The 24,895-nt window shown below is 44.8% G+C and overlaps 1 protein-coding gene across 5 annotated transcripts in view; it reads right to left on the minus strand.

The window, feature by feature from the left end:
* Positions 1-24,895, minus strand: part of nup153 (nucleoporin 153) — a 63,053-nt gene that overhangs the window by 27,406 nt on the left and 10,752 nt on the right. For 4 of the 5 annotated variants that reach the window (XM_083779188.1, XM_083779187.1, XM_083779185.1 and 1 more), the window contains exons 2-10: positions 17,624-17,843; positions 14,805-15,155; positions 12,845-12,984; positions 11,285-11,419; positions 9,307-9,423; positions 8,553-8,597; positions 8,163-8,216; positions 1,299-1,502; positions 775-833 (exon numbers count right to left, since the gene is read on the minus strand). In XM_083779188.1, the coding sequence (XP_083635314.1) occupies positions 775-833; positions 1,299-1,502; positions 8,163-8,216; positions 8,553-8,597; positions 9,307-9,423; positions 11,285-11,419; positions 12,845-12,984; positions 14,805-15,155; positions 17,624-17,843 (1,325 nt within the window). The remainder of the gene's footprint in view (positions 1-774; positions 834-1,298; positions 1,503-8,162; positions 8,217-8,552; positions 8,598-9,306; positions 9,424-11,284; positions 11,420-12,844; positions 12,985-14,804; positions 15,156-17,623; positions 17,844-24,895) is intronic. The other variant, XM_083779186.1, reaches the window with a different exon arrangement.

Here is a 24,895-nt window from a genome sequence, read left to right on the forward strand (position 1 = left end):
ACAACTGACAGATTACAACTTGTCCAAAATGCAGCAGCCAGAGTTTTAACTAGAACTAAGATGAGAGAACATATTACTCCAGTGTTGGCTTCACTGCACTGGCTTCCGGTTGTTTTTAGGATAGATTTTTAAATTATTTTACTTGTGTATAAAGCTCTCAATGGTCTCGCACCTTCCTACCTACATGACTGCCTGCCTAAATATGTCCCAAACCGCCCCCTAAGGTCTTCCACTGCTGGCCTGCTCGCTTTGCCTAAAAAAATGACAAACTAAAAAACACGGGGAAGCAGCTTTTTGCTTCTACGGGCCGACGGCATGGAACAAGCTCCCACTGTACCTTCGTCAGGCAGGCTGACGAAGGTACAGTACAGGTACAGGTCTGTAAACATTTTTAAAGCACAGCTCAAGACACACTTCTACAACATTGCTTTTAATTGATCTTTAATTTTTTGTTATGCATGTCCTCACTGTATTGCATTACTGCTTGTTTTTTAATGTCGTTGCCTTGCTTTTCTTTTTTTCCATTGCTCTGTAAAGCACTTTGAGCTGCATTTCATGTCATGAAAGGTGCTATACAAATAAAGTTTTATTATTATTATTATTATTAACCATTATATAGACGGAGTATATGTCGGGGTACATGTATGTGTGTGTGTGTGTATATATATATATATATATATATATATATATATATACACATATTACATACACACACACACAGACCTGGGATATGACGCCCCCCTAATGTGAAAGAAAGAATTAAACTAACAATACCTTAGACTGAAAGAAGGACCCGGCTCTGATTCGGGGATGACGGGTGATTGTCTTGAGGGCTGAAAAAAAAAATATATATATATATTACATATTAACCACATGAACCCTAGCATCCACTTTCGGGGAATTCTTAGCCCATTTATGACGATAACCTCTTAAATCAGTATGTTATACTTTGGCTATTGAAAAATAGCAGATCTACAAGCTCGTGGCGCGGCACTCTACGAGCTTGTAGGTCTGCTTTTTTTTTTTTTTTAATCATTCAAATGTTGCGCAAATCTTTGAATATATATTCTTTCAGAGCTAATGTTTTAGCTGGGGGGAGGGTTCCTGGAACTACATATTTTCAGATGGGAGTCGGTGGCCAATTGCATATAATTCTGGGGGTCCTTGACATAAAATAGTTTGAGAACCACTGACATAGAAACATAATGGTTTTTCAGAAGATTTTTTTTTTTTTTTTTAAGAATCGGCCTCAGGTCTAAATGGGTTAACCCATTGTGTAAGGTAGATTTGAGACGTACGGGTCTGACCGCGTCTCTGAGGGTCCTGTCCAGGGCCACGCCCCCGGGGGTCAGGGAGGGGGTCCTGTCCAGGGAGGGGGTCCGGTGGGGGGCGATGCCTCCGGGGGTGAGGGAGGGCTTGAAGGACACGGAGCGGTTCCCGGACACCGAGGCCACCGCTGGGATCACCAGCCTCTGGACCGGGGGGAGAGGGCTGCACTCCAGCTGGGGAGAGAGAGACACAAGAGACAGAGATTTTTTAAAAGCTCTTCATTAAAACCACAGCTTTCCAAATCAGGTCATTTTGTTACAAAAGAGAGAGAGAGAGAGAGCGAGAGAGAGGCGTGGTGAACGTCATTCACTCAACACTTTACTTCAACACAGTACAGTTTCGACTTTCATGGAGGTTTTTGCCACCCTGCTCAATCTCAGCAACTGTTTGCGTAAATGTTTTTTTTTCCCGTTCGGGGGGGGGGTGCTGCTGTTGGGAGTCAGGTTCCGCCAGTGTGTACGGACACACACGTGCTCTCCCTCTCCCCCCCCCCCCTCTCTCTCTCTCTCTCTCCCCCCTCTCTCGCGTCTCCCGTGTCGGACTATTGCCTCGTCTAAACTACGCCTTGTCTGACTATTGCGGGAACTTCTGTCTGTCTAATGTCATGTCGGGGGGCTCTCCCCAGGTTGGCGGACAGAGTGTAGCGCACAGGATTACACCTTAGGCACCGGGTGGAAAATGGGTCACAAAATGTATATATATATATATATTAATGCTGTCAAAGTTAACGCGTTATTAATGCATTAACGCAACACCTTATTAACGGCACTAAATTATTTATCGCATTAACGCAAGAAAATAAATCACAGCGATTGGCAGGCGGGATGTTGCATCGCATTGTAAACAGCTGTGCCTCGTTATAGCCACACACGTTTCTAACTTGCGGTTACAGTCGCGATACTTTTCAGTTGTGTGATACTTTTAAATTGATTTAACTTTAACAGAAAGTTATAATCCAGACAACTTAAGTATCCACAGTCCCATGATCCCATCTCCCAGTCACGGAGCTGGGACTGACACACAGAGAGACAGACCGGCAGCTAGCTGCTAGAAGCTAGAGGTGTTGCCAGTATAACTCTATGGCAGAAACAAGCAACCTAGGTCTATACAAAATAAGCCAAAAAGAAGCAACACTGGTCGTTTCTGGCCAGTGTTGCCACATCTGCGGTTTATAAGCGATTTTGGGATTATTTTTGTAGATTGAAAAGATATTGGGGTCCTTTGCTCTTGGCATGAAAATGTTTGAGAACCACTGCTCTAAAACAATATTAGACAAAGTTTGAGCCACAAACACATTGCTCTCTCTCTTCTCCTTTTGTATAAATTTAATAGGCCTATTCATGATTCTGCTTATAGAGAAGATGCCCATGTTAGTTTGTTTTATGGAAACAGTTTGTGTTGAATGTGCCAATTGCACAGAATTATTCAAAAAAGAGAAAATGGGCAAGCCATAAAATAATGCACATTGCACTTGTCTTTTCATACGTCATTTTGCCATTTTCATAATGTGGCCCACATGTTCAGCTATTTGAGTATCCCTGGTTTACTGTGTCAGAAAAGGACACCAAACTCACAGTTTGCAAGGTGTGTGATTTCACAACGCTGTGATCGGTATCGGCAGTTACTGCTTCCAGTGATCGGTCCCAAAAAACCAGATCGGAGCATCTCTACAATACACCGTTTTCTTTCAGTTCATCATTGAATTTAAAGCAAAAAAGGTTTTGCGATTAATTGCGATTAATCGCGCGATTAACTACACAAATCATGCGATTAATCACGATTAAATTTTTTAATCGCCTGACAGCACTAATATATATATTTAAAAAAAAATCACGTGTGAGTGGTTCACCTTGAGTGGTTCACACTCAAAAATCTATGTCCACTAGTTTAACCAACTGATCCCAGAACAGCCCAACATTACTAAACTCCTGGTTAGAACACACTGACAGTCACACACACACACACTTACGTAACTGCGCGCACGCGCACACACACACACCGTGTTCATGCACGCACGCAACATTCATATGTGTTGCTACATGCTAAGCTAACGTCACCATTATTGCTACTACAGTAGGCGCGCATGCACCTCGTCCATGTTGTTGCTACATGCCACTCGCCTATTTCTTCACAGTTGCTGGGGTGTTATAACATCTCTAGTTCCCTGAGCTTTGCTGTCTCTTAAGCCTTAAAATATTCCTTTATTGTCGCTTTGTCGGAATATTTGTGAAACATTTTATTTCCATACTCTGCACCCCATTATTGGTTGGTTGGGAGGGGATCTGATTTGTACAAGCTTGCCTTGGTGTGACTGAACTAAACAGACACAGAGCCCCGCTCTCCGCTGGCCGCTGCGTGGCCCGTGTCGCGCTCATGGGACCGGACCTTAGACTTTTTCAAAGATTATTAGTGGACCTTAAGCATTTCTTGCACCACTCAAAAATGGTAAATTTATCCAAAAATCGCTTTACATAGACGTGCATTACATTCTCTCACACACACACACACACACACACACAGATGGCCAGAGAAAAACCATGCAAGGCACCAACCTGCTCACCATCGGGAGCAATTCAGAGTCTTGCTCAGGGGACACTTCCGACACTGACTCTGGGGGAGCTCACGGGGTTCCAACTGGCAACCTAATCACGGCCCGTCTACCTCCTGAGCCAGTGCAATAAGACGCGGCATGAAGCAGCAGCTGGTGTTTAGCCGAAGCTGCCCTCTACCTCCTGAGCAGTGTTGTTTTTGGCGGCACGTTTTGATTTTAGTTTTAGTCGTGGTCTCTTGAACAGTTTCCATTTAGTTTTAGTCACATTTTAGTCACCTGGAAAGTTTTAGTCTTAGGCTAGTTTCAGTCGATGTCATAAGATTTTAGTCGACTAAATCTACTGTTGATTTAGTCGACTAAAATGTATTTTGGCGGGCCTCAATGCCGTCGTAATGACTGTTTTTACACAGCGCGTCACGCCGCGACACGTGAGCTTGTAGATCTGCTATTTTCAGCATGCAACCAAGTGTAAAATCACTTCTACTGGATCTCTTGTCCACTAGTCCCTTCCTAACATTTTAGTCTAGTTTTTATTTGACGAAATTGTCAATATAATTAGTCTTAGTCGTCATAGCTTAGTTTTCGTTTAGTTTCCATTTAGTTTTCTTCAGTGAAAAACAAATGTAGTCGAAAACAATTCGTCTTAGTCGACGAAATCAACAGTGCTCCTGAGCCAGAGTGAAGCAGCAGCTGGTGTGAATCTGAAGCTCGTGGCTGTTCGGTGTTCAACAGCTCATTGTCGTGGACTGGAAGAGGCAGCTGTCACAGCTGGAGAGACGACTGTTAACTCACTGCTGCACCGTTTAACCAGGGGTGGAGAATACACCGACATGGTTTAATGAAGTGAAAGCTTCAGTACAGCAACATAGAAACACACAAGTCAAAGAGCCAGAATTCAAAATGGAATAATCTATAAGCAGATCTACAAGCTCACAATGCGTTGGCCAAAATGTATATAGGGTTTAAGTGAATAATAATACACACACACACACACACACACACACACACACACACACACACACACACACACACACACACACACACACACACACACACACACACACACACACACACACACACACACACACACACACACACACACACACACACACACACACACACACACACACACACACACACAGCTGTTCCCTGACCTGACAGAACCCTGTCGGCTGGGCCTGCAACAGGCGGGAATCTCATAGTGAGTGACAGGAGACGGGCCGCAGCAAGTGCTGTGGGACGCGTACAATGACATGGCTGTTCACCACGTCTACAGGCTGTGTGTGCGTGTGCACGTGCACACGCACACATATCATCCTGATGACTACAAAACAATGACTACAACTTGACATAACGATATCATCCTGATGACTACAAAACATTGACTAAAACATGACGTAGCGATATCATCCTGATGACTACAAAACAATGACTACAACATGACGTAACGATATCATCCTGATGACTACAAAACAATGACTACAACATGACGTAACGATATCATCCTGATGACTACAAAACAATGACTACAACATGACGTAACGATATCATCCTGATGACTACGAAACAATGACTACAACATGACGTAACAATATCATCCTGATGACTACGAAACAATGACTACAACATGACGTAGCGATATCATCCTGATGACTACGAAACAATGACTACAACATGACGTAACGATAGCATCCAGATGACTACAAAACAATGACTACAACATGACGTAACGATATCATCCTGATGACTACAAAACAATGACTACATGACGTAGCGATATCATCCTGACGACTACAAAACAATGACAACATGACGTAACGATATCATCCTGACGACTACAAAACAATGACTACAACATGACGTAGCGATACCATCCTGATGACTACAAAACAATGACTACAACATGACGTAGCGAAATCATCCTGATGACTACAAAACAATGACTACAACATGACATAACGATATCATCCTGATGACTACAAAACATTGACTAAAACATGACGTAGCGATATCATCCTGATGACTACAAAACAATGACTACAACATGACGTAACGATATCATCCTGATGACTACGAAACAATGACTGCAACATGACGTAGCGATATCATCCTGATGACTAAGAAACAATGACTACAACATGACGTAACAATATCATCCTGATGACTACAAAACAATGACTACAACATGACGTAACGATATCATCCTGATGACTACAAAACAATGACTACAACATGACGTAGCGATATCATCCTGATGACTACGAAACAATGACTACAACATGACGTAACAATAGCATCCTGATGACTACAAAACAATGACTACAACATGACGTAACGATATCATCCTGATGACTACAAAACAATGACTACAACATGACGTAGCGATATCATCCTGACGACTACAAAACAATGACAACATGACGTAACGATATCATCCTGATGACTACAAAACAATGACTACAACATGACGTAGCGATACCATCCTGATGACTACAAAACAATGACTACAACATGACGTAGTGATATCATCCTGATGACTACAAAACAATGACTACAACATGACATAACGATATCATCCTGATGACTACAAAACATTGACTAAAACATGACGTAGCGATATCATCCTGATGACTACAAAACAATGACTACAACATGACGTAACGATATCATCCTGATGACTACGAAACAATGACTACAACATGACGTAGCGATATCATCCTGATGACTAAGAAACAATGACTACAACATGACGTAACGATATCATCCTGATGACTACAAAACAATGACTACAACATGACGTAGCGATATCATCCTGATGACTACAAAACAATGACTACAACATGACGTAGCGATATCATCCTGATGACTACAAAACAATACTACAACATGACGTAACGATATCATCCTGATGACTACAAAACAATGACTACAACATGATGTAGCAGTATCATCCTGATGACTACAAAACAATATTACAACATGACGTAACGATATAATCCTGATGACTACAAAACAATGACCAAAACAATGACTAAAACATGACGTAGCGATATCATCCCGATGACTACAACATGACGTAGCAATATCATCCTGATGACTACAAAACAATGACTACATCATGACGTAGCGATATCATCCTGATGACTTCAAAACAATGACTAAAACATGGCGTAGCGATATCATCCTGATGACTACAAAACAATGACTACAACATGACGTAACGATATCATCCTGACGACTACAAAACAATGACTACAACATGACGTAGCGATATCATCCTGATGACTACAAAACAATGACTACAGGATGACGTAACGATATCATCCTGATGACTACAAAACAATGACTACAACATGTAATGATATCATCCGCTCCTGACCGGATCAGGAACCCAAACAGGAATGCTTCCCCAGGCTACTCCTCGAGACTCTACCCCTCCCTGAGTAGATTGCGCGTTCTCCCAACGGGCTTTTACAGCGCCCTGTGGCTCTGAATCACATTCAGACCAGACTCAATGTTTAATTTATAACTCTCTCTCCGTCCTCACAAGGCGGTGACATGTGCCTGAAATAGCAGACGGGGAGCGATCGGGTGGCAGACACACACACACACACACACACACACACACACACACACACACACACACACACACACACACACACACGAAGCACCTAGGGGCGTCTGTGTCCCAAGAGGAGCTTCTGTGACGCACGCGGAAGCTTGCCAAGCTTCGTGGCAGCAACGCAGCGTGCTTTCAGCACTGTCGCTTGACTTGCCTTATAGTGCGATACAGGTCACTCCAATTAACTGCAGCCGCCAATGAGGTCGCTCCAATTAACTGCAGCGGCGAATGAGGTCGCTCCAATTAACTGCAGCTGCCAATAAGGCATCTATGTTATTATATAACCTGTCAGAGGGGAGCGCTGGGCGGGAGGAGGACGACAAAGGCTCTACGTCCTCCTGGTGGGGGCTCCTCACTGACTGGCATAGGATACATGACATAACAGCAGTGACAACACACACACACACGTGTGTGTGAGGAGGAATTAATTGGCATAACGAGCTTTATAGCAGGTGAGCGACAAAACCAACGTCATGAGTGTCACACAGGAGAGGATAGGAGAGGAGAGGAACAACAGGAGAGGATAGGAACAACAGCAGAGGATAGGAACAACAGCAGAGGATAGGAGAGGAACAACAGGAGAGGATAGGAGAGGAACAACAGGAGAGGATAGGAACAAACGACCACGTGGTTACAGGAAGTTAGTTATGGTAGACTCACCCGTTTCCGTTTGACTTGGTAATGTGAACGGTCTAGGTTTGTGCCATCCAGTGACTGCAGAGAAACCCAAAAGCAAAAATGCTGTCGTAAAAATGCACTTTTTTTAAAAGTGTGACATTGTTACAATTTAGGCATTTATCATACGCTCTCATCCAGAGCGACTTACAATAAGCAAGGTAAGATGTTACACTTTTTTCTTTTTTGTCAAAAAATTAACCCATCCTGGAAGGGAACCCCTTTTGGTGTTTTAAGCATTACATTATGCGTTAGCTATCGTATGTGCCATTTTTTAGAAATCGTGAAAATGTGGCACAATGTTTGATAACGACTGACATAGAAAAATGAGGTTTTCAGAAAAGTGTCAGGACTTTAAATGGGTTAAAGACTTACTGTGGACAGGGGAGAGGAGGCTGCCGAGGGGATTCTCTTAGCATCCTGAGAACGACAAAAAGGGGCTCAGAAAACATATGTGACACGTAAACATGAGCAGCGAGATGAAGACGCGATGGCACAAGTATGAAAACACCGGCAACAGATTAATCATTTCTAAATTAAGTTCAGTCATGCTTCTTGTAATTTCATCTACAGCGAGCGTGTGCGCGTGCGTGCGTGTGTGCGTGTGTGTGTGTGTGTGTGTGTGTGTGTGTTTGAGAAACGGATCAAATGTTTGAATATGGTGAATAAGGAATATGGTTGAATGTGATTTTAACATTTAGGATTACATCAGTGTTGTTTTGGCAGCAAATTTTGATTTTAGTTTTAGACATAGTTTCTTGAATAGTTTTAATAAGATAAGATTTTAGTCGACTAAATCTACAGGTGATTTAGTCGACTAAAATGCATTTTGGAGGGCCTTGATGCCGACTGTTTTTATACTTGCTGAAAATAGCTGATCTACAAGCACATCGCATGTGCTTGTAGATCTGCTACTTTCAGCATGTAACCAAGTGTAAAATGACTTGTCCACTAGTCCCTTCCTAGCATTTTAGTATAGTTGAAGACATTTTCAATAAATTTAGCTTAGTTTTAGTCATCATAGCTTAGTTTTCATTTAGTTTCCGTCAGTGGAAAAAGGTAGTCGACGGACATTTTTCATCTTAGTTTTAGTTGACGAAAACAACACTGGTGTGCGCGTGTCTCTTACCGCAAGCGGGGACGACATCCTCTCCAGCGATTGGAGGATGCGTTTGGCGGTGGCGCTGGTCACCCCACAGGGCTGGGCCGCAGCCGGCTTGGCTCTGATCTGACGCCTCACGGGGGCCTGCGGAAAAAAAGACAAAAAAGAAAGAAAACTGTTCAACTTCTACCTACACACACACACACACTCTGGACGGGAACCCCTTTTGGTGTTTTAAGAATTATGTTATAATTTAGCTATTGGAAAATAGCAGATCTACAAGCTCATAGCCACGCTATGAGCCATTTTTTTTTAAATCGTGAACAAATCTTTGAATATACTGTATATTCTTTCAGAGCGAACGTTTTTAACTCAAATCTTTGCTTCATGTTTTCAGATGTGGGTCGGTGGCCAACAGAGTTGAGTGTAACGAGTAACGGAAAATCTCGTTACTGTAACGACACTACTTTGGTCGATAACGAGTAATATAACGACACTACTCCTCCAAATTTGATAATCACACTACAGTTACTGGTCGCTGCAGCGCCTCGTTACTTGCGTCATGTGGATGCTTTCAGCAGTGTTGCTTTGTAGAATAATGCACACAATGGAGATGAGTTGAACATGAACACTAATGGTGCGCTGGCAACGCAGTACGCAGTACGGACTAGAACATGTCAAACCGGTGTCAGATCATCAGCAGCACAGCATTTTTCGTTACTGTCGTGGACTCGTAGGGTGGCCAGACGTCCGGTTTTAGACCCACCTGTCCTCCTCCCAACTCAACCTCTGGCCGGACACATCATTGTCCGTTTTTTTGTGATATAGAGTACAGTGCTTTGTCATAACTATCATTTACGTCGTCTCGGTATTAAAATCTCCGCTGCACTTTTCCGCTGCACAGCAAGGTCCCAGTCTCCCACTGTCACAGAGACAGAGCAGGCGTTGGGGTGATGCCATGTCCGCTTATTATAAGCGACTTTGGGCTTGTTTTGTAATAGCCCAGTCAGGCTTCTTTTGGGCTTGTTGTCATAGACATGGCTGCTTGTTTCTCTTCTAAAACCTAGCAACACTGCCAGTGGGAGGGTCTGTTTGTTTGTTGTAGAACGTGTGCTCTCAAAATCACTAGTTAGTTAATGCAGAGATAAATAAACCAAATATGCCGAAATGAAAAACTACATTTAATGAGCAATGGAGCAGGGGACTCCACATCATAAAGAAAGGGATCCTAAAGCACTGTGAACATATAGGCTACTGATTTATCTCAGTCTCATTATTTTATTTGAATATATATTGGGAAAGTTAATAATTGCCTAGAACCACGTGGTACAGTGGTTTTCAACCATTTTCATATCAAGGTCCAGTATGTATTCTGCATTTTAGCCATGGACCACCATTTGATGAGATTTGGTCTCACAGACCCCAAACTAAATATTATGTTGTTGTCGTAGGATAAGATTTTGTCCACAATTCCATTCTGTATACGATTTTATGGAGTAACGCAAAAGTAATGTAACGAGTAATGTAACTACCGGTAGTTACTTTCTCCAGGGAGTAATAAAGAAATGTAAGGCATTACTTTTTTCAAAAGTAATATGTAATATGTAGTGTATTACTTTTATGAGTAACGGACCCCAACTCTGGTGGCCAAACACATATAGTTTCTGGGGGTCCTTGACGTGAAATATTGAGCACCATTGACAGGATTTAGAAGACTTATTTATTTATTTCGAAGTCAAAACAAAAAAATTGACTTAATAAATGTTCGCTCTGAAAGAATGTAACTAAAAATATTTGCGCCACATTTTAAACAATAAATATCAGATCTACAAGCTCGTAGCATGGCACTGGGTGGCGTGCTACGGTGCTATTTTTGAAAAATGTGGCACAAATCTTTGAATATATATTCTCTCATTTATTTATTTCGACGTCGGGCCTAAATGGGCTAGTTTGGACTACTTACAAGACTGTACAGAGAAACGTGGCGCATTTTAGATTGACTCACCTGGTAAGGTGTGCTGGGACGGGGCTGCCGGGCGCTCCTGGACGCAGACGCCCCACCGTAGGTGGTCTTCCCTGGGTAGAAGGGAGAGTCCCCCAGCCGGCTGGAGTTCAGCACTGTGCTGTTCAACGACGACGCCTGGGGGGAGGGGGGGTAAGAGGTACGTGAGAAACACGTTAAGCCCAACACACACCGTCTGTGAAGCAGGTGCGCAGCGACGCGGCACAGTATTGCCGCACAGCAACACCCACGGGACACGGCGCGCTACCGCGCGGCTGGCCAGCCACGCCCACGGATTCCCGGATGGAGGCCGCGCGACAACGCCTGGAAAATAGAACAGCAGCGCATCGGAGCGTCAGGCGAGGCGTGAACGCGCGCCAGCGCACGTCTGACGCCGCCGGTGTGCGATAGGTTCATTGAAAATAACGGAGGCGGCTGTTTTGACGCGCGGCGTTCATAGCCGGTGTGTGTGTTGGGCTTTATAGCGCCGCGCGATGAGTTCTGGACGACGTTTTGAGGTGTCCTCCGTATGTGACCAGATTTGACTGAGAGACTGCCATCGCACAAATTCCAGCTTTTCAGGAGAAAAGGGTTTTCTCCTCCGGTTTCAACGTTAAAGGACCACTTCACCACTTTTCAACCTATCTTCATATAATAGGTCCTCACTAATAATCATGAAAAAAAAGGTGCAATTTTTTTCTACTCGGTCTGTCTCTCATAGGAGGGCTGTGGGCAGTTCAGAAACCGTCTTCCAGTGACATCATCGATGGGGAATACAAGTTATTAGAAACTGCAGGCTTTCTAGTCCTGAAAAGTTGCAATGCGAAAATGGAAGCCATCGTTCTCACGATAATGAAAATATAAATATTTTTGTAAAAAAAATCTTGTTTAAAAAGAAATCTGGCTAATGATGATGTCACTGGAAGACGGTTTCTGAACTGCCCACAGCCGTCCTATGAGACACAGACCGAGTAGAAAATAATCGTGCCATTTTTTCATGATTATTAGTGAGGACCTATTATATGAAGATAGGTTGAAAAGTGGTGAAGTGAATTTGAGTGCAGAGCGGGGCATACGGTAGCCGAAAGGCGAACTGACAAAAAAAAAAGGGGTTGAAAGAGATGAGGGGTTTGAAGATTTCGGTTAACGTTGTATGGTTGATGTTAGGGCTGTGAATCTTTGGGTGTCCCACGATTCGATTCCGATTCTTGGGGTCACGATTCGATTCAACTCGATTCTCAAATCCAAAAACTTTTTTTTCTTCTTAATTTCTTTTCCAGATTCAAAACTATTCTCTATTCAAAATGATTCTCGATTCAATACATAGGATTTCATCACAATCTACTCCAGCCAAGAGACTATACTACAGTAACTTAAAAATGACTGTGATTAGGGTAAGCTTACATTTCATATCACAAACACCATGTAGTGAAAACTCGAGTAACTAACCAGAAAAATATAAATTAAAAAATTTAATCATTCATAACGGGAATCGCGATTCTAGTTCGAATCGGGTTTTTTTGACACCCCTAGTTGATGTGGTGGAGGGAGAGAGATGCTCACATTAGAAGAGGTTCCGAACACAGACAGGTTGAAGGAGGGTTTCTTCAGGCTGGACTGGGCCTGGTGCTGCTGCTGGCTTCTGTCCGCCTCTGGAGACCACAGCTGGGGGATGGACGCTGTCTTGGACGTGGTGGGAACGTCTGTGGAGACAAACATTAATTAGCATTTATATTTCACTCATGATCAGAGCTTCCGTTGCTCCAGACTGTATGACGGAAGCATTTATATTTCACTCATGATCAGAGCTTCCGTTGCTCCAGACTGTACGACGGAAGCATAAATATATTTCACTCATGAACAGAGCTTCCGTTGCTCCAGACTATACGACAGAAGCATTTATATTTCACTCATGATCAGAGCTTCCGTTGCTCCAGACTGTACGACGGAAGCATAAATATATTTCACTCATGAACAGAGCTTCCGTTGCTCCAGACTATACGACAGAAGCATTTATATTTCACTCATGATCAGAGCTTCCGTTGCTCCAGACTGTACGACGGAAGCATTTTGAACATTGTGGGAGGCAATCGTCTGGCCACGCGAGACCATGTTGAGTGGGACAAGGATTCAGATCTGATTCTGGGCAAAGCAATTGTGATTCATGAGCTTATCCCGATAACCAGCTAAATATGCTTGAAGCTATTAAAATGACACTAAGCCATACTATAATTACTTTATATTTAGATAAGAAACTAATGTTTTGGAGTGGCTTTGCGTGTACGTACAATCCCCACCCGTGAAATCATGTGGCATCCAAGTCAATTGCAAAAATGGCAAAATAAACGTGTGTGAATTTAACAGCATCACACAAAAGCATCAAAAGTATAGCAGATCCACAAGCTCAATATGAGGTTCAATATTGACCAGTGTTGGGAGTGTTACTTTAAAAAAGTAATTAGTTATAGTTACTAGTTACTTCTCCAAAAAAGTAACTGAGTTAGTAACTGAATTACTCTATTGTAAAAGTAACTAGTTAGTAGGAAAAGTAACTATTTGCGTAAAAAAAAGTTGTAATATGTCTAAGAATTTGGATTGTTTTTGGGAGCAGGTTTCACAAGGTGCATAGAGTAGAACAGCATAGACAGGTACTTACTTACAAGTTACAACTTACACATAACCTTTTGCCATGAGGGAGAAATAAACTTCAATATATGTATTGCACTTCAATATAATATTTATTGAACCTCAACAGTAAACCAGGTGTAATTGCCTACACCAGTGGCTCTCAAACATTTTGGATCTCAAAAGTCCAACAACTTCAGACAAGACAACTGGTAGACAATACTGTCTCATTTAAAGACACAAGGTGTTTTAAGCATTGTTATACTTTAGCTATTGAAAAATAGCAGACCTACAGCTACGAACTTGTAGGTCTGCTATTTTTGAAAAACCTGTGAAAATGTAGTGCAAATCGTTGAATATATATTAATTCAGAGCGAACGTTTTTCACTCAAATCTTTTCTTCTGGGGGAGGGCGGCCAATTAAATATAATTTGTGGGGACCAGTTTTCGGTGAAGAGGTTGACCACCGAAAACTACAACATGATGTCGCTGTCGCCTAGCCACGGTAGTAAGAGTCTCACCGCTCACCCAAACCTGTTTTTACTAAAACTACAACATGACGTCACTGAGCCGCGGTGGTAAGAGACTCACCGCTCACCCAAACCCACCTCTCTGTTTTTACTAAAACTACAACATGACGTCACTGAGCCGCGGTGGTAAGAGACTCACCGCTCACCCAAACACACCTCTCTGTTTTTACAAAAATACAACATGACGTCACTGAGCTGCGGTGGTAAGAGACTCACCGCTCACCCAAAACGGATCTGTTTTTACTAAGCACCGTTACGGTGGTCACCTCTTCACCCAAAACTGGACTATGAATAGGCCTTCAGGGTTTAATCCCCGATACGGTAACCGTTGTCGGAGGGTCAGGGTTCGATCCCCGGTGGTACGGTACCTTTCTCGGATGCCCGGGAGGAGAACCCGCTGGTGGTGGAGATGTTGTCGTCCTCGTGCTGCGACAGGTTGTCTTTGATCTCCTTGACCAGGGAGAAGCCCGTGGAGAAGACCCCGGGGCCCCCGGGGGGCGTGGAGGGCAGGGAGAAGCCGTGGGAGAAGGGCCCCCCGGGGTGGTGGGCCCCGGCCGAGGTGGAGGGCAGGGAGAAGAGGCTGCTGGGGGGGACGGGGACGGGGGAGGAGGCGTCCAGCGGGGGGAAGTGGAGGTGGTGGTGGTGGTGGGAGCGGTTCAGAGGCGGCCGAGAGAGAGCGCCGTCCTGGAAGTTTAGAGACGCCCTACTGGTCGAAGGCTCTGGAGGGAGGGGGAGAGAGAGAGAGAGAGAGAGAGAAAGATACGTTAGTTCAGTGGATTAACCCATTTAGGACGATTCTTAAAAAATGGCTTCCAAATCGGGACAGTTTTCTGAAATACCTATGTTTCTATATCAGTGGTGCTAAATATTTCATGTCAAGGACCCCAAAAATTGTATTATTGGCCCGCCGACCCCCATCTGAAAATATGTTGTTCCAGGGACACCCTCCCAGAAGCAAAGATTTGAGTTGAGTTTTCACAGAAAGAATATATATTCAAAGATTTGCACCACATTTTCACTATTTTTTTGAAAAATAGCAGACCTACAAGCAAAAGGGGTTCCCGCCCAGAATGGGTCAACACATTTAGAGCGTACGATGTGTGGAAAAGCCATAGCTAACCCAACCGACTGAGTGCGACTACGTGTACACACGTCCTAGCGCTTTTTCATTGATATCAAACTGGGAGAAAAGAAATCCGGGGGTTGGCCTATCCTTCTGCAATGTACTCCTTGCTTTTTGTGCATGCACGCTGCCCTTCCCTTCCCCGTTTAGCACTCAGAAAGAAAGGCTCGCCACGCGGAATCTAGGGAGCTCTCCGTGGTTTTGACCAGATGGATATACTTGTGTCATTTCTGACCGGAATATTGACACTTCTAGAGAGACTCGATCATAATCATAGTAAGGTAAGCAAGCAATATTATGCCTCCCCGGTTTTTGTACGGAACGGAAGCCCCCCAGAGTAAAAGCTGCCATATCTGCCCAGCACCCCGAGCTTCTATTTTGAAAGAAGTCCCGGCGCCGATAGTGTTAAGAGCGTCTGCTAAATGCGACAAACATGTCTCTGGCCATGATGGTGTCGTAATGGCTGATTTTGCATGCTGAAAATATCCAGTCAACAAGCTCACAACGCGTCGCACTTAACATCTGTTATTTTCAGACTGCAACACATAAAATTACTTGACTTTTAGTTCTTCTGGAGCTCTTCTCCACTAGTCCTTCCCAAACACTTTAGTCTCGATTTATTATGTTGACGAAATTGTCAATATATTTAAGTCTTAGTTTTAAGTCGCCATAGCTTAGGCTAGGCGGCAGGGCATTCCACAGCCTTGGTGCCCAGGCAGGTGGCAAAGGACCAATTACCCCGGGTAACTAGGTTTGTCATGATGGCCTCACCTGTCTCACCTGTGTGAGTGGTTTGTCATGACCTGACCCGTCTCACCTGTGTGAGTGGTTTGTCATGACCTGACCCGTCTCACCTGTGTGAGTGGTTTGTCATGACCTGACCCGTCTCACCTGTGTGAGTGGTTTGTCATGACCTGACCCGTCTCACCTGTGAGTGGTTTGTCATGATGACCTGACCCGTCTCACCTGTGTGAGTGGTTTGTCATGACGACCTGACCCGTCTCACCTGTGTGAGTGGTTTGTCATGATGACCTGACCCGTCTCACCTGTGTGAGTGGTTTGTCATGACGACATCATGATGACCTGACCCGTCTCACCTGTGTGAGTGGTTTGTCATGACGACATCATGATGACCTGACCCGTCTCACCTGTGTGAGTGGTTTGTCATGACGACATCATGATGACCTGACCCGTCTCACCTGTGTGAGAGGTTTGTCATGACGACATCGTGATGACCTCACCTGTCTCACCTGTGTGAGTGGTTTGTCATGACGACATCATGATGACCTGACCCGTCTCACCTGTGTGAGTGGTTTGTCATGATGACATCATGATGACCTGACCCGTCTCACCTGTGTGAGTGGTTTGTCATGATGACATCGTGACGGGCTCACCTGTCTCACCTGTGTGAGTGGTTTGTCATGACGACATCATGATGCCTGACCCGTCTCACCTGTGTGAGTGGTTTGTCATGATGACATCATGATGACCTGACCCTTCTCACCTGTGTGAGTGGTTTGTCATGATGACATCATGATGACCTCACCTGTCTCACCTGTGTGAGTGGTTTGTCATGACGACATCATGATGACCTGACCCGTCTCACCTGTGTGAGTGGTTTGTCATGATGACATCATGATGACCTGACCCGTCTCACCTGTGTGAGTGGTTTGTCATAATGACATCGTGACGGGCTCACCTGTCTCACCTGTGTGAGTGGTTTGTCATGACGACATCATGATGCCTGACCCGTCTCACCTGTGTGAGTGGTTTGTCATGATGACATCATGATGACCTGACCCTTCTCACCTGTGTGAGTGGTTTGTCATGATGACATCATGATGACCTGACCCGTCTCACCTGTGTGAGTGGTTTGTCATGACGACATCATGATGACCTGACCCGTCTCACCTGTGTGAGTGGTTTGTCATGATGACATCATGATGACCTGACCCTTCTCACCTGTGTGAGTGGTTTGTCATGATGACATCATGATGACCTGACCCGTCTCACCTGTGTGAGTGGTTTGTCATGATGACATCGTGACGGCCTCACCTGTCTCACCTGTGTGAGTGGCGCTGGGCTCCGGGGAGTCCCGCCCGTCGACGGGAGGCGGTCCCTCCTCCTCCTCTTGGCCGCTGCCGCCGTTGGGGGGAGGAGGGGGGAGGGGCGGGGTCTGCTCCGTGCCGTCGGCCCCCTCCCCGCCGTTGAAGTATCGCTGTAGCCACGAGGGGACGATGCTCTTCACCGTGTCCGTCACTCTGCTGATCAGACCTGGCTGCTGCTGGGGAGAGAAGAGAGGACAGATGTTATTAATCTATTTATTAGGCCCGACGTAGAAAAAAAAAGAAAATGTCTTCTGAATCCTGACCGTTTTCTGTATCGGTGGTGCTCAATATTTCATGTCAAGGACAACCCACAAGTTATATGTAATTGGCCGCCGACCCCCATCTGAAAATATTATGTTGTTCCAGGGACCCTCCCCCAGAAGCAAAGATTTGAGTTAAAAACGTTCTCTCTGAAAGAATATAATATTCAAAGTTTTGCGCCACATTTTCATGATTTTTCCAAAAATAGCAGATCTACTACCATTTTTCAATAGCTAACGTATAACATAATGCGTAAAACACCAAAAGGCGTTCCCGTCCAGAATGGGTTAAAGATTTCCTGACATTAATGACGTTAAGACATTAATAAAGTACTCCGTCATACATTAGCATGGATTAGCTTTTGTTGAGCTGCAAATCTCAAAGCTGCAAATCTACAACCTTTACAAAAGCACAGCCATGTTTTGGCCAACGTTCCCTCTAGGGATGCCACGATCCAATCCAGGGATCAGATATCAGACTACAGCGATCCAAGCACTCCATTCCAGTAGGCTACGCCACTCCAGTACTTTGTTCCATCCAGCAGTGCACAGACCGGCAGTCCGGCACAGACACAGTGCAGGCTGCTAGCCACAGCAGTACTAGCATGCTGCTCCTCCACTGCCTCCACAGTCCTCGAGCAGAACCCCCGAGTGGAGAAAGCAGCAACAGCCGCTGCCGTATGAGAGTATTATATATTATAAAAACAAACAAAAAGACCCAACAGCCGAGTTAAAAAAGATAAAGAGATGGATTCCCCCACCGTGGCAACTACAGCAGCAAAGTTTGCTTGTTAGCTCCATGCAAGCTAATCTTTAGCGTCAACAATTATCTTAGACGAAAGACTGACCGTGCGCGCCAGCCATCAAGCACACCGCCATCTGGAGGATTAAAGTGTGTTATGCAAGTGTACTCGGGTGCTGCTGTTGAATCTCGGGCAATGTGAATCATGGCCACCGGGGACCAGGAAACCGTATTCGGAAACTGTTCCAATGACACGGATTCAGACCGTCTCTCAGTGTGAACCGCCTATAAAAGACCGTCCCTGCATCCCGGGACTCATCACATTGAAAACCTATTTACATCATTGATATGCAGCAGTGAATGGAGCCGTTCACCACAACGCTGAGCCAGGCAGATGGACCGTTTTGTGTCTCTCTTGACAAGACACATACGAGAAAAAAAAAGGATGGATTTGAGGGGGTAAAAAGTTAACTCCTCAGTTGTGCAGTTCGATTAAAAAAATAACCTCCCCGGTGTGCATTTTCAATTGCACCCGAGCAGAAGTCGCACACATTAATGAGAACTTCCCCGTTAACAAGTTAACCCATTTTAGACCCGAGGACGATTCTACAAATGTCTTCTAAATTCTGACAGTTTTCTGATGTTAGGCGTTCTCAAGCATGTTCCATGTCAAGGACCCCCAAAAATATATGTAATTGCCCCCCCCCCCAAAGTTACTTTAACTCTGAGTGTGTACAAACTATTATTTAGCTGGGGACTTCCTGGAACTCCCTCATGTACCCCTTGGGAACCACTGGCCTAGCTGGCTTTGGCAGACACAACGTGGAGTTCACTCACGCCTCCTGTCCTCCCCGCTGTGATATCGGGGAGTCAAAAGTCAAAGTCATACGATTTGTAATTGTAACACGTTACCACAGTGAAATTTGTTCTCTGCATTTGACCCATCTCTTGGAGCAGTGAGCCGCAACCAAGGTGCGGTGAGCTGCAGCCGGGAAACTTTTGATTAGTAGATTTGCCCCCCCAATGCAACCCTTTGATGCTGGGTGCTAAGCAGGGAGGCATTGGGTCGCATTTTTATAGTCTTTGGTATGTACCGGCCTGGGATAAAAAAGTCCCCCTTCGCTCCAGCTCCATTTGTACAGTCTCAGAGTTACAGACCCATAAGGGTCCATTTGGTTCCAGACTCTCATTTAGCTGGGGGGACCCCCTGGAATTCCCTCAAGGACTCCACTTTGGGAACCACTGACCTACAGTATCGACTATTCAGAATTTAAGTCAGACGTCATTTTGTAGTGCTACGTTACGTCCGGGTCCAAGTGGCACCAGCTCCCGTCCACATCTCATTGTAAATAGAATATCTAAACGTGTGAATCTTTTCACAATGACGTTATTTTTCAGAAAGAAAGCCATTGAGGGTTAAAATGGGTCTTAATGCTTCCAACTCGAGTAGAATTATTAATGTTTTGTACAAGTGTACTGTCCATGACAAAAGAAATATGATGTGGAGACAATAAAGACTATTATTATCAGTATTATTGAAGGTGGTAACAGTCTATTTGCTCAGTACAATATTTCGGGGGCATATTGAGTATGTTGAATCTAGTTTGCATTCATGAGGATTTAGTTGACACAAAGAAATAAAATGGCGACAGTATCCAGTGTGGGGCCAGACGGCCTGTCACAGCCAGATTTGGGAGAGCAGCAGCTTTGTTGTTGCGAGGAAAGCTGTAAAATGTGACTTTCGTGGTTGTTTTCGTCTCAGATTTAGTCCGACGGAGGGTCACAGCATAACTCTACGGGGACACAAAAGTAGGACCCGGAAGTATCTCTCGTGCTCACGTCACGGCTAAAATACTGAATAACCGCAAAAGAACACTCTCCCCCTCCCCCCCACACAATCAGTTTCCAAGTCGACTAGGGGAAACACAGACTATAGCCCAAGTGTACAGTTGCATTCACTGTAGTACATCAGAATCCGTCAGCATTTACACCAAGTTGGCGACCGACCTGAGGGTCTGTGAGAGTATTAAACGAAAAGGTCAGCTAGTGTATGTTGTATGAAAAGGATGAGTTCAGACAAAAAAAACACAGAGAAATGCATATCTGTAACACTAACCCCGTTTGCAAAGAGAAGCCATTCCTCCTCCCTCCCCCCCGGTGCAGTGGAGGAAAGTAAACTAAGGAGTACATTTATCGTAAGTATTGTACACTTGAAGGAGGATATTCTGCATACTTAGTACTTTTGGTACTTTAACCCATTCTGGGCGGGAACCCCTTTTGGTGTTTTAAGCATTATGTTATGCTTTAGCTATTGAAAGATAGCAGATCTACAAGCAGGTCTGCTATTTTTTAAAAATCCTGAAAATGTGAATATATACTCTTTCAGAGCAGAACGTTTTTAACTCAAATCTTTGCTTCTTGGGGAGGTCACTGGAGCAACATATTTTGAGATGGTGTCAGCGGCCAATTACATATCATTCTAGGAGTCCTTGACATGAAATAGTTTGAGAACCACTGACATAGAAACATTGACAGAAAACCGTCAGGATTTAAAAGACATTTGTAGAATCGTCCTCAGGTCTACTCTAAAATAAGATAGTCCAAAATGTATCGAGACGGAATAAATGGGTTAAGTACATTTTGATGCCGATACTTTCGTACTTTTACTCAGTAGATTTTGAATTCCGGACTTCTACTTGTAAAAGAAAAAGAGAGTAGTATTGATACTTTTACTGAAGTAAAACATGCGAGTACTTTTTTTTCCCAGCACAAAACAGCACCCTTCTATCTGGAAGTAAGTGGGTCAAGTCAAGTGGTGCGTGGCATTGTCTGTAGCCCGGCGGGCGTTGGGTTCCAATCACAGCAGACTTACATTGCTACATTTCTATGGGAAAGCAATTCTCAACATTTTGGAAAACACAAAACGTTTGTGTATCAGACGTCAATGCGTAAGAGAGAAACACCTGTGGACGCAGGGTTTCCTGCACAATGTTGTTGGCATGGCGCTGCACCATGCTTGAAATAAATCGCGCCATGCCAAGCTGCCAAAAAAAAATAATAATAATAATAATCTTTTTTTTTTTTTTGAGGGGGCTAGTGAATTATGGGGTGTGTGTGATATGAAATGTCCAGTACCTCCTCAGTGCCTCCCCAAGTGCCACCCCAGTGTCTGCCCTGCAGTGTCTGCCCAGTGCCTCCCCAGTGTCCCCCTGAGTGCCGCCCCAGTGTCTCCCCAGTGCCTCCCCAATGTCTCCCCAGTGGCTGCAGTTTATCCCCAGTGCCTCCCCAGTGTCCCCCTGAGTGCCTCCCCAGTGTCTCCCCAGTGCCTCCCAGTGTCCCCCTGAGTTCCTCCCCAGTGTCCCCCTGAGTGCCTCCCCAGTGTCTCCCCAGTGCCTCCCCAATGTCTCCCCAGTGGCTGCAGTTTCTCCCCAGTGCCTCCCCAGTGTCTGCCCAGTGCCTCCCCAGTGTCCTTTGAGTGCCTCCCCAGTGCCTCCCCAGTGTCTCCCTGAGTGCCTCCCCAGTGCCTCCCTGAGTGCCTCCCTGAGTGCCTCCCCAGTGTCTCCCCAGTGCCTCCCCAGTGTCTCCCCAGTGCCTCCCTGAGTGCCTCCCCAGTGCCTCCCTGAGTGCCTCCCCAGTGTCCCCTCAGTGCCTCCCCAGTGTCTCCCCAGTGTCTCCCCAGTGTTCCCCTGAGTGCCTCCCCAGTGCCTCCCCAGTGTTCCCCTGAGTGCCTCCCCAGTGTCTCTCTGAGTGCCTCCCCAGTGTCTCCCCAGTGCCTCCCCAGTGTCTCCCCAGTGCCTCCCTGAGTGCCTCCCCAGTGCCTCCCTGAGTGCCTCCCCAGTGTCCCCTCAGTGCCTTCACAGTGCCTCCCCAGTGTCTCCCCAGTGTTCCCCTGAGTGCCTCCCCAGTGCCTCCCCAGTGCCTCCCCAGTGTCTTCCCAGTGCCTCCCCAGTGTCCCCCCAGTGTCTCCAATAGCAATAATACAAATTAATCTTAATTTATTAATCTTATTAATTAATTAAACAAATGAATTAATGAATTAATCAAAATATTCGACGCGCGGCCTAGGGCCTATTCGGTTTCAGCCTGAATAGGCAGAAAATATATCACCGAATAGTGTATGCAATCAATGCATTCAAAAGAGCTGAATAAATGTTTTATGGACCCATAATAGTGATTATTATTTAAGTTAAGTCATAAATCAGGTAGCTTACAGGTACGACCATGACAGCAATGGTAGGAAAAAAGATATATAATATTAATCATATTCGGGTATTCGGTTTTCAGCCAACTGTTTCCTATATAGATTAATTAAGTGTAAAGAAAAACAAATCTTTACATTTTATCTACTAGACCTGTACGTGCCTGTCAGCTACCGGCCTACTTGGGAACGATGCAACTTGGGAACCTAATAATATCCGTTGTCAACTTGTCATAGCACCCGTTTTAACTGTCTGTCTGTCTGTGTCCCACATGGAGATCTCTGTATCTGCCTGTCTGCCTGTGTGTGAAGAGTGCCAACTGACTGTGAAAAGTGGACTGGTTAAGTAATCAATTGGCAGGTGTGGGGGTTGCCATGGCAATCAATTGGCTGAGGCAGAGGCTGGAAATTGCACAGGTGAGGGCACTTGGGCTAATTAGGCCAGAGGCTTAGGGCCCACTGGCAGAGCCTGACCAGAGCCTTTTATGCTGGTTCTGGAGAACCGTGGGTCTGACCGACTCGATACCGGGCACTGCCCTCCCTGCGGGGGTGTGGAACGTGTGTGTCGAATGTGAAGTCAGTGGGTCAAGCGGTTCTCGAGTTACGTGCATTACAACCGTACACACGCAGACAGAGACGTGGCACATTTATGGTAGGATTAAAAACTCCCAACATTTCTCAAAATATTTCATGAATAAAATAAATCTAATAATTTCCATTAAAAAAAAAAAGTGTTTAACTAGTGTTGAAATTAGATGAAGTAGTGAAAATAGCAAATCTACAAGCTCATTTTTAGCTCACAATGCGCCCCTTTGCGCCGCAGTGTGAGCTTGTAGATCAGGTGGTAGATCTGCCTACATGTCAAAGAAGCACTAGGGATTATTGGATTAGTCGGCTAACTTTGGGTTTAACCCCGGCTTATCATTATCACAGTGGTATCCTTCATAGAATCAGGCCACACAGCATAGGTAACTCCTGCTGCACTCAAGTGTTGTTTTTGGCAGCAAAATTTGATTTTTAGTCGTAATGACTGGTTTAACACTTGCTGAAAATAGCCGATCTAGAAGCTCACAACGTGTCGCACTGCGACACGTTGTGAGCTTGTAGATCAGCTATTTTCAGCATGCAACCAATTGTAAAATGACTTATGCTGGATCTCTTGTCCACTAGTCCCTTCCTAACATTTTAACGTCTAGTTTTATTTGTTGACGAAATTCAGTATATTTAGTCTTAGTCGTCATAGCTTAGTTTTCATTTAGTTTCCATTCAGTTTGTCAGTGAAAAAGTGTAGTCGACGAACACTTTTCGTCTTAGTTTTAGTCGACGAAAAACACTGGCTGCACTGCTTACTTATCCAGAGTTATGTAAATCAAGACTGGGCCGAAAGCCTTGACACTAATGCTGCACTCAGCCAGCGACATGAAGACAGTCTACATTCATTGTCAATGGAAGCCAGCGACATGAAGATACAAAGATACACTCTACCATTCATTGTCAATGGAAGCCAGCGACATGAAGATACAAAGATACAGGCTACCATTCATTGTCAATGGAGGCCAGCGACATGAAGATGCAAAGATAGTGCATTTAGAGTTGTTCCGATACAGATACTGGCATCGGCTACTAGGGTTGGGTGACGATACGAATACATCGTCAATCGCGAATATACAAATCCAATCGCCGAATATTTTTATTAGGCGATTTTTCGGGACGATTTTTAACCTGTAAAGTGTGCGCAACATGTGAATCAATTTGGGCCAGCAAAGTAGTAACAGCGGCCGGGTGGAAATCCCCTCCTCCCGTTATAATGGTATGGTCCCGACTCCCAGTCCCCGCAGCCGTGATGCTCAGTTGCTCACTGTGAGCCGAGCCGAGGAAGGCTACTGTTACTGTCTGTACTGTAGCCTACATGTTGTTTACGCTCTGGAGTCCAGACCCATGCAGTTTAATAATATACAGTCACAACAGAATGCACACTGCTGTCTCGTGTCTCATCACAATCCCAATGCGCCACCCGTGAAGTCGTGG

Source organism: Protomyctophum parallelum (genome assembly GCF_964188405.1).
Source record: "Protomyctophum parallelum genome assembly, chromosome: 1".
Taxonomy (NCBI): domain Eukaryota; kingdom Metazoa; phylum Chordata; class Actinopteri; order Myctophiformes; family Myctophidae; genus Protomyctophum; species Protomyctophum parallelum.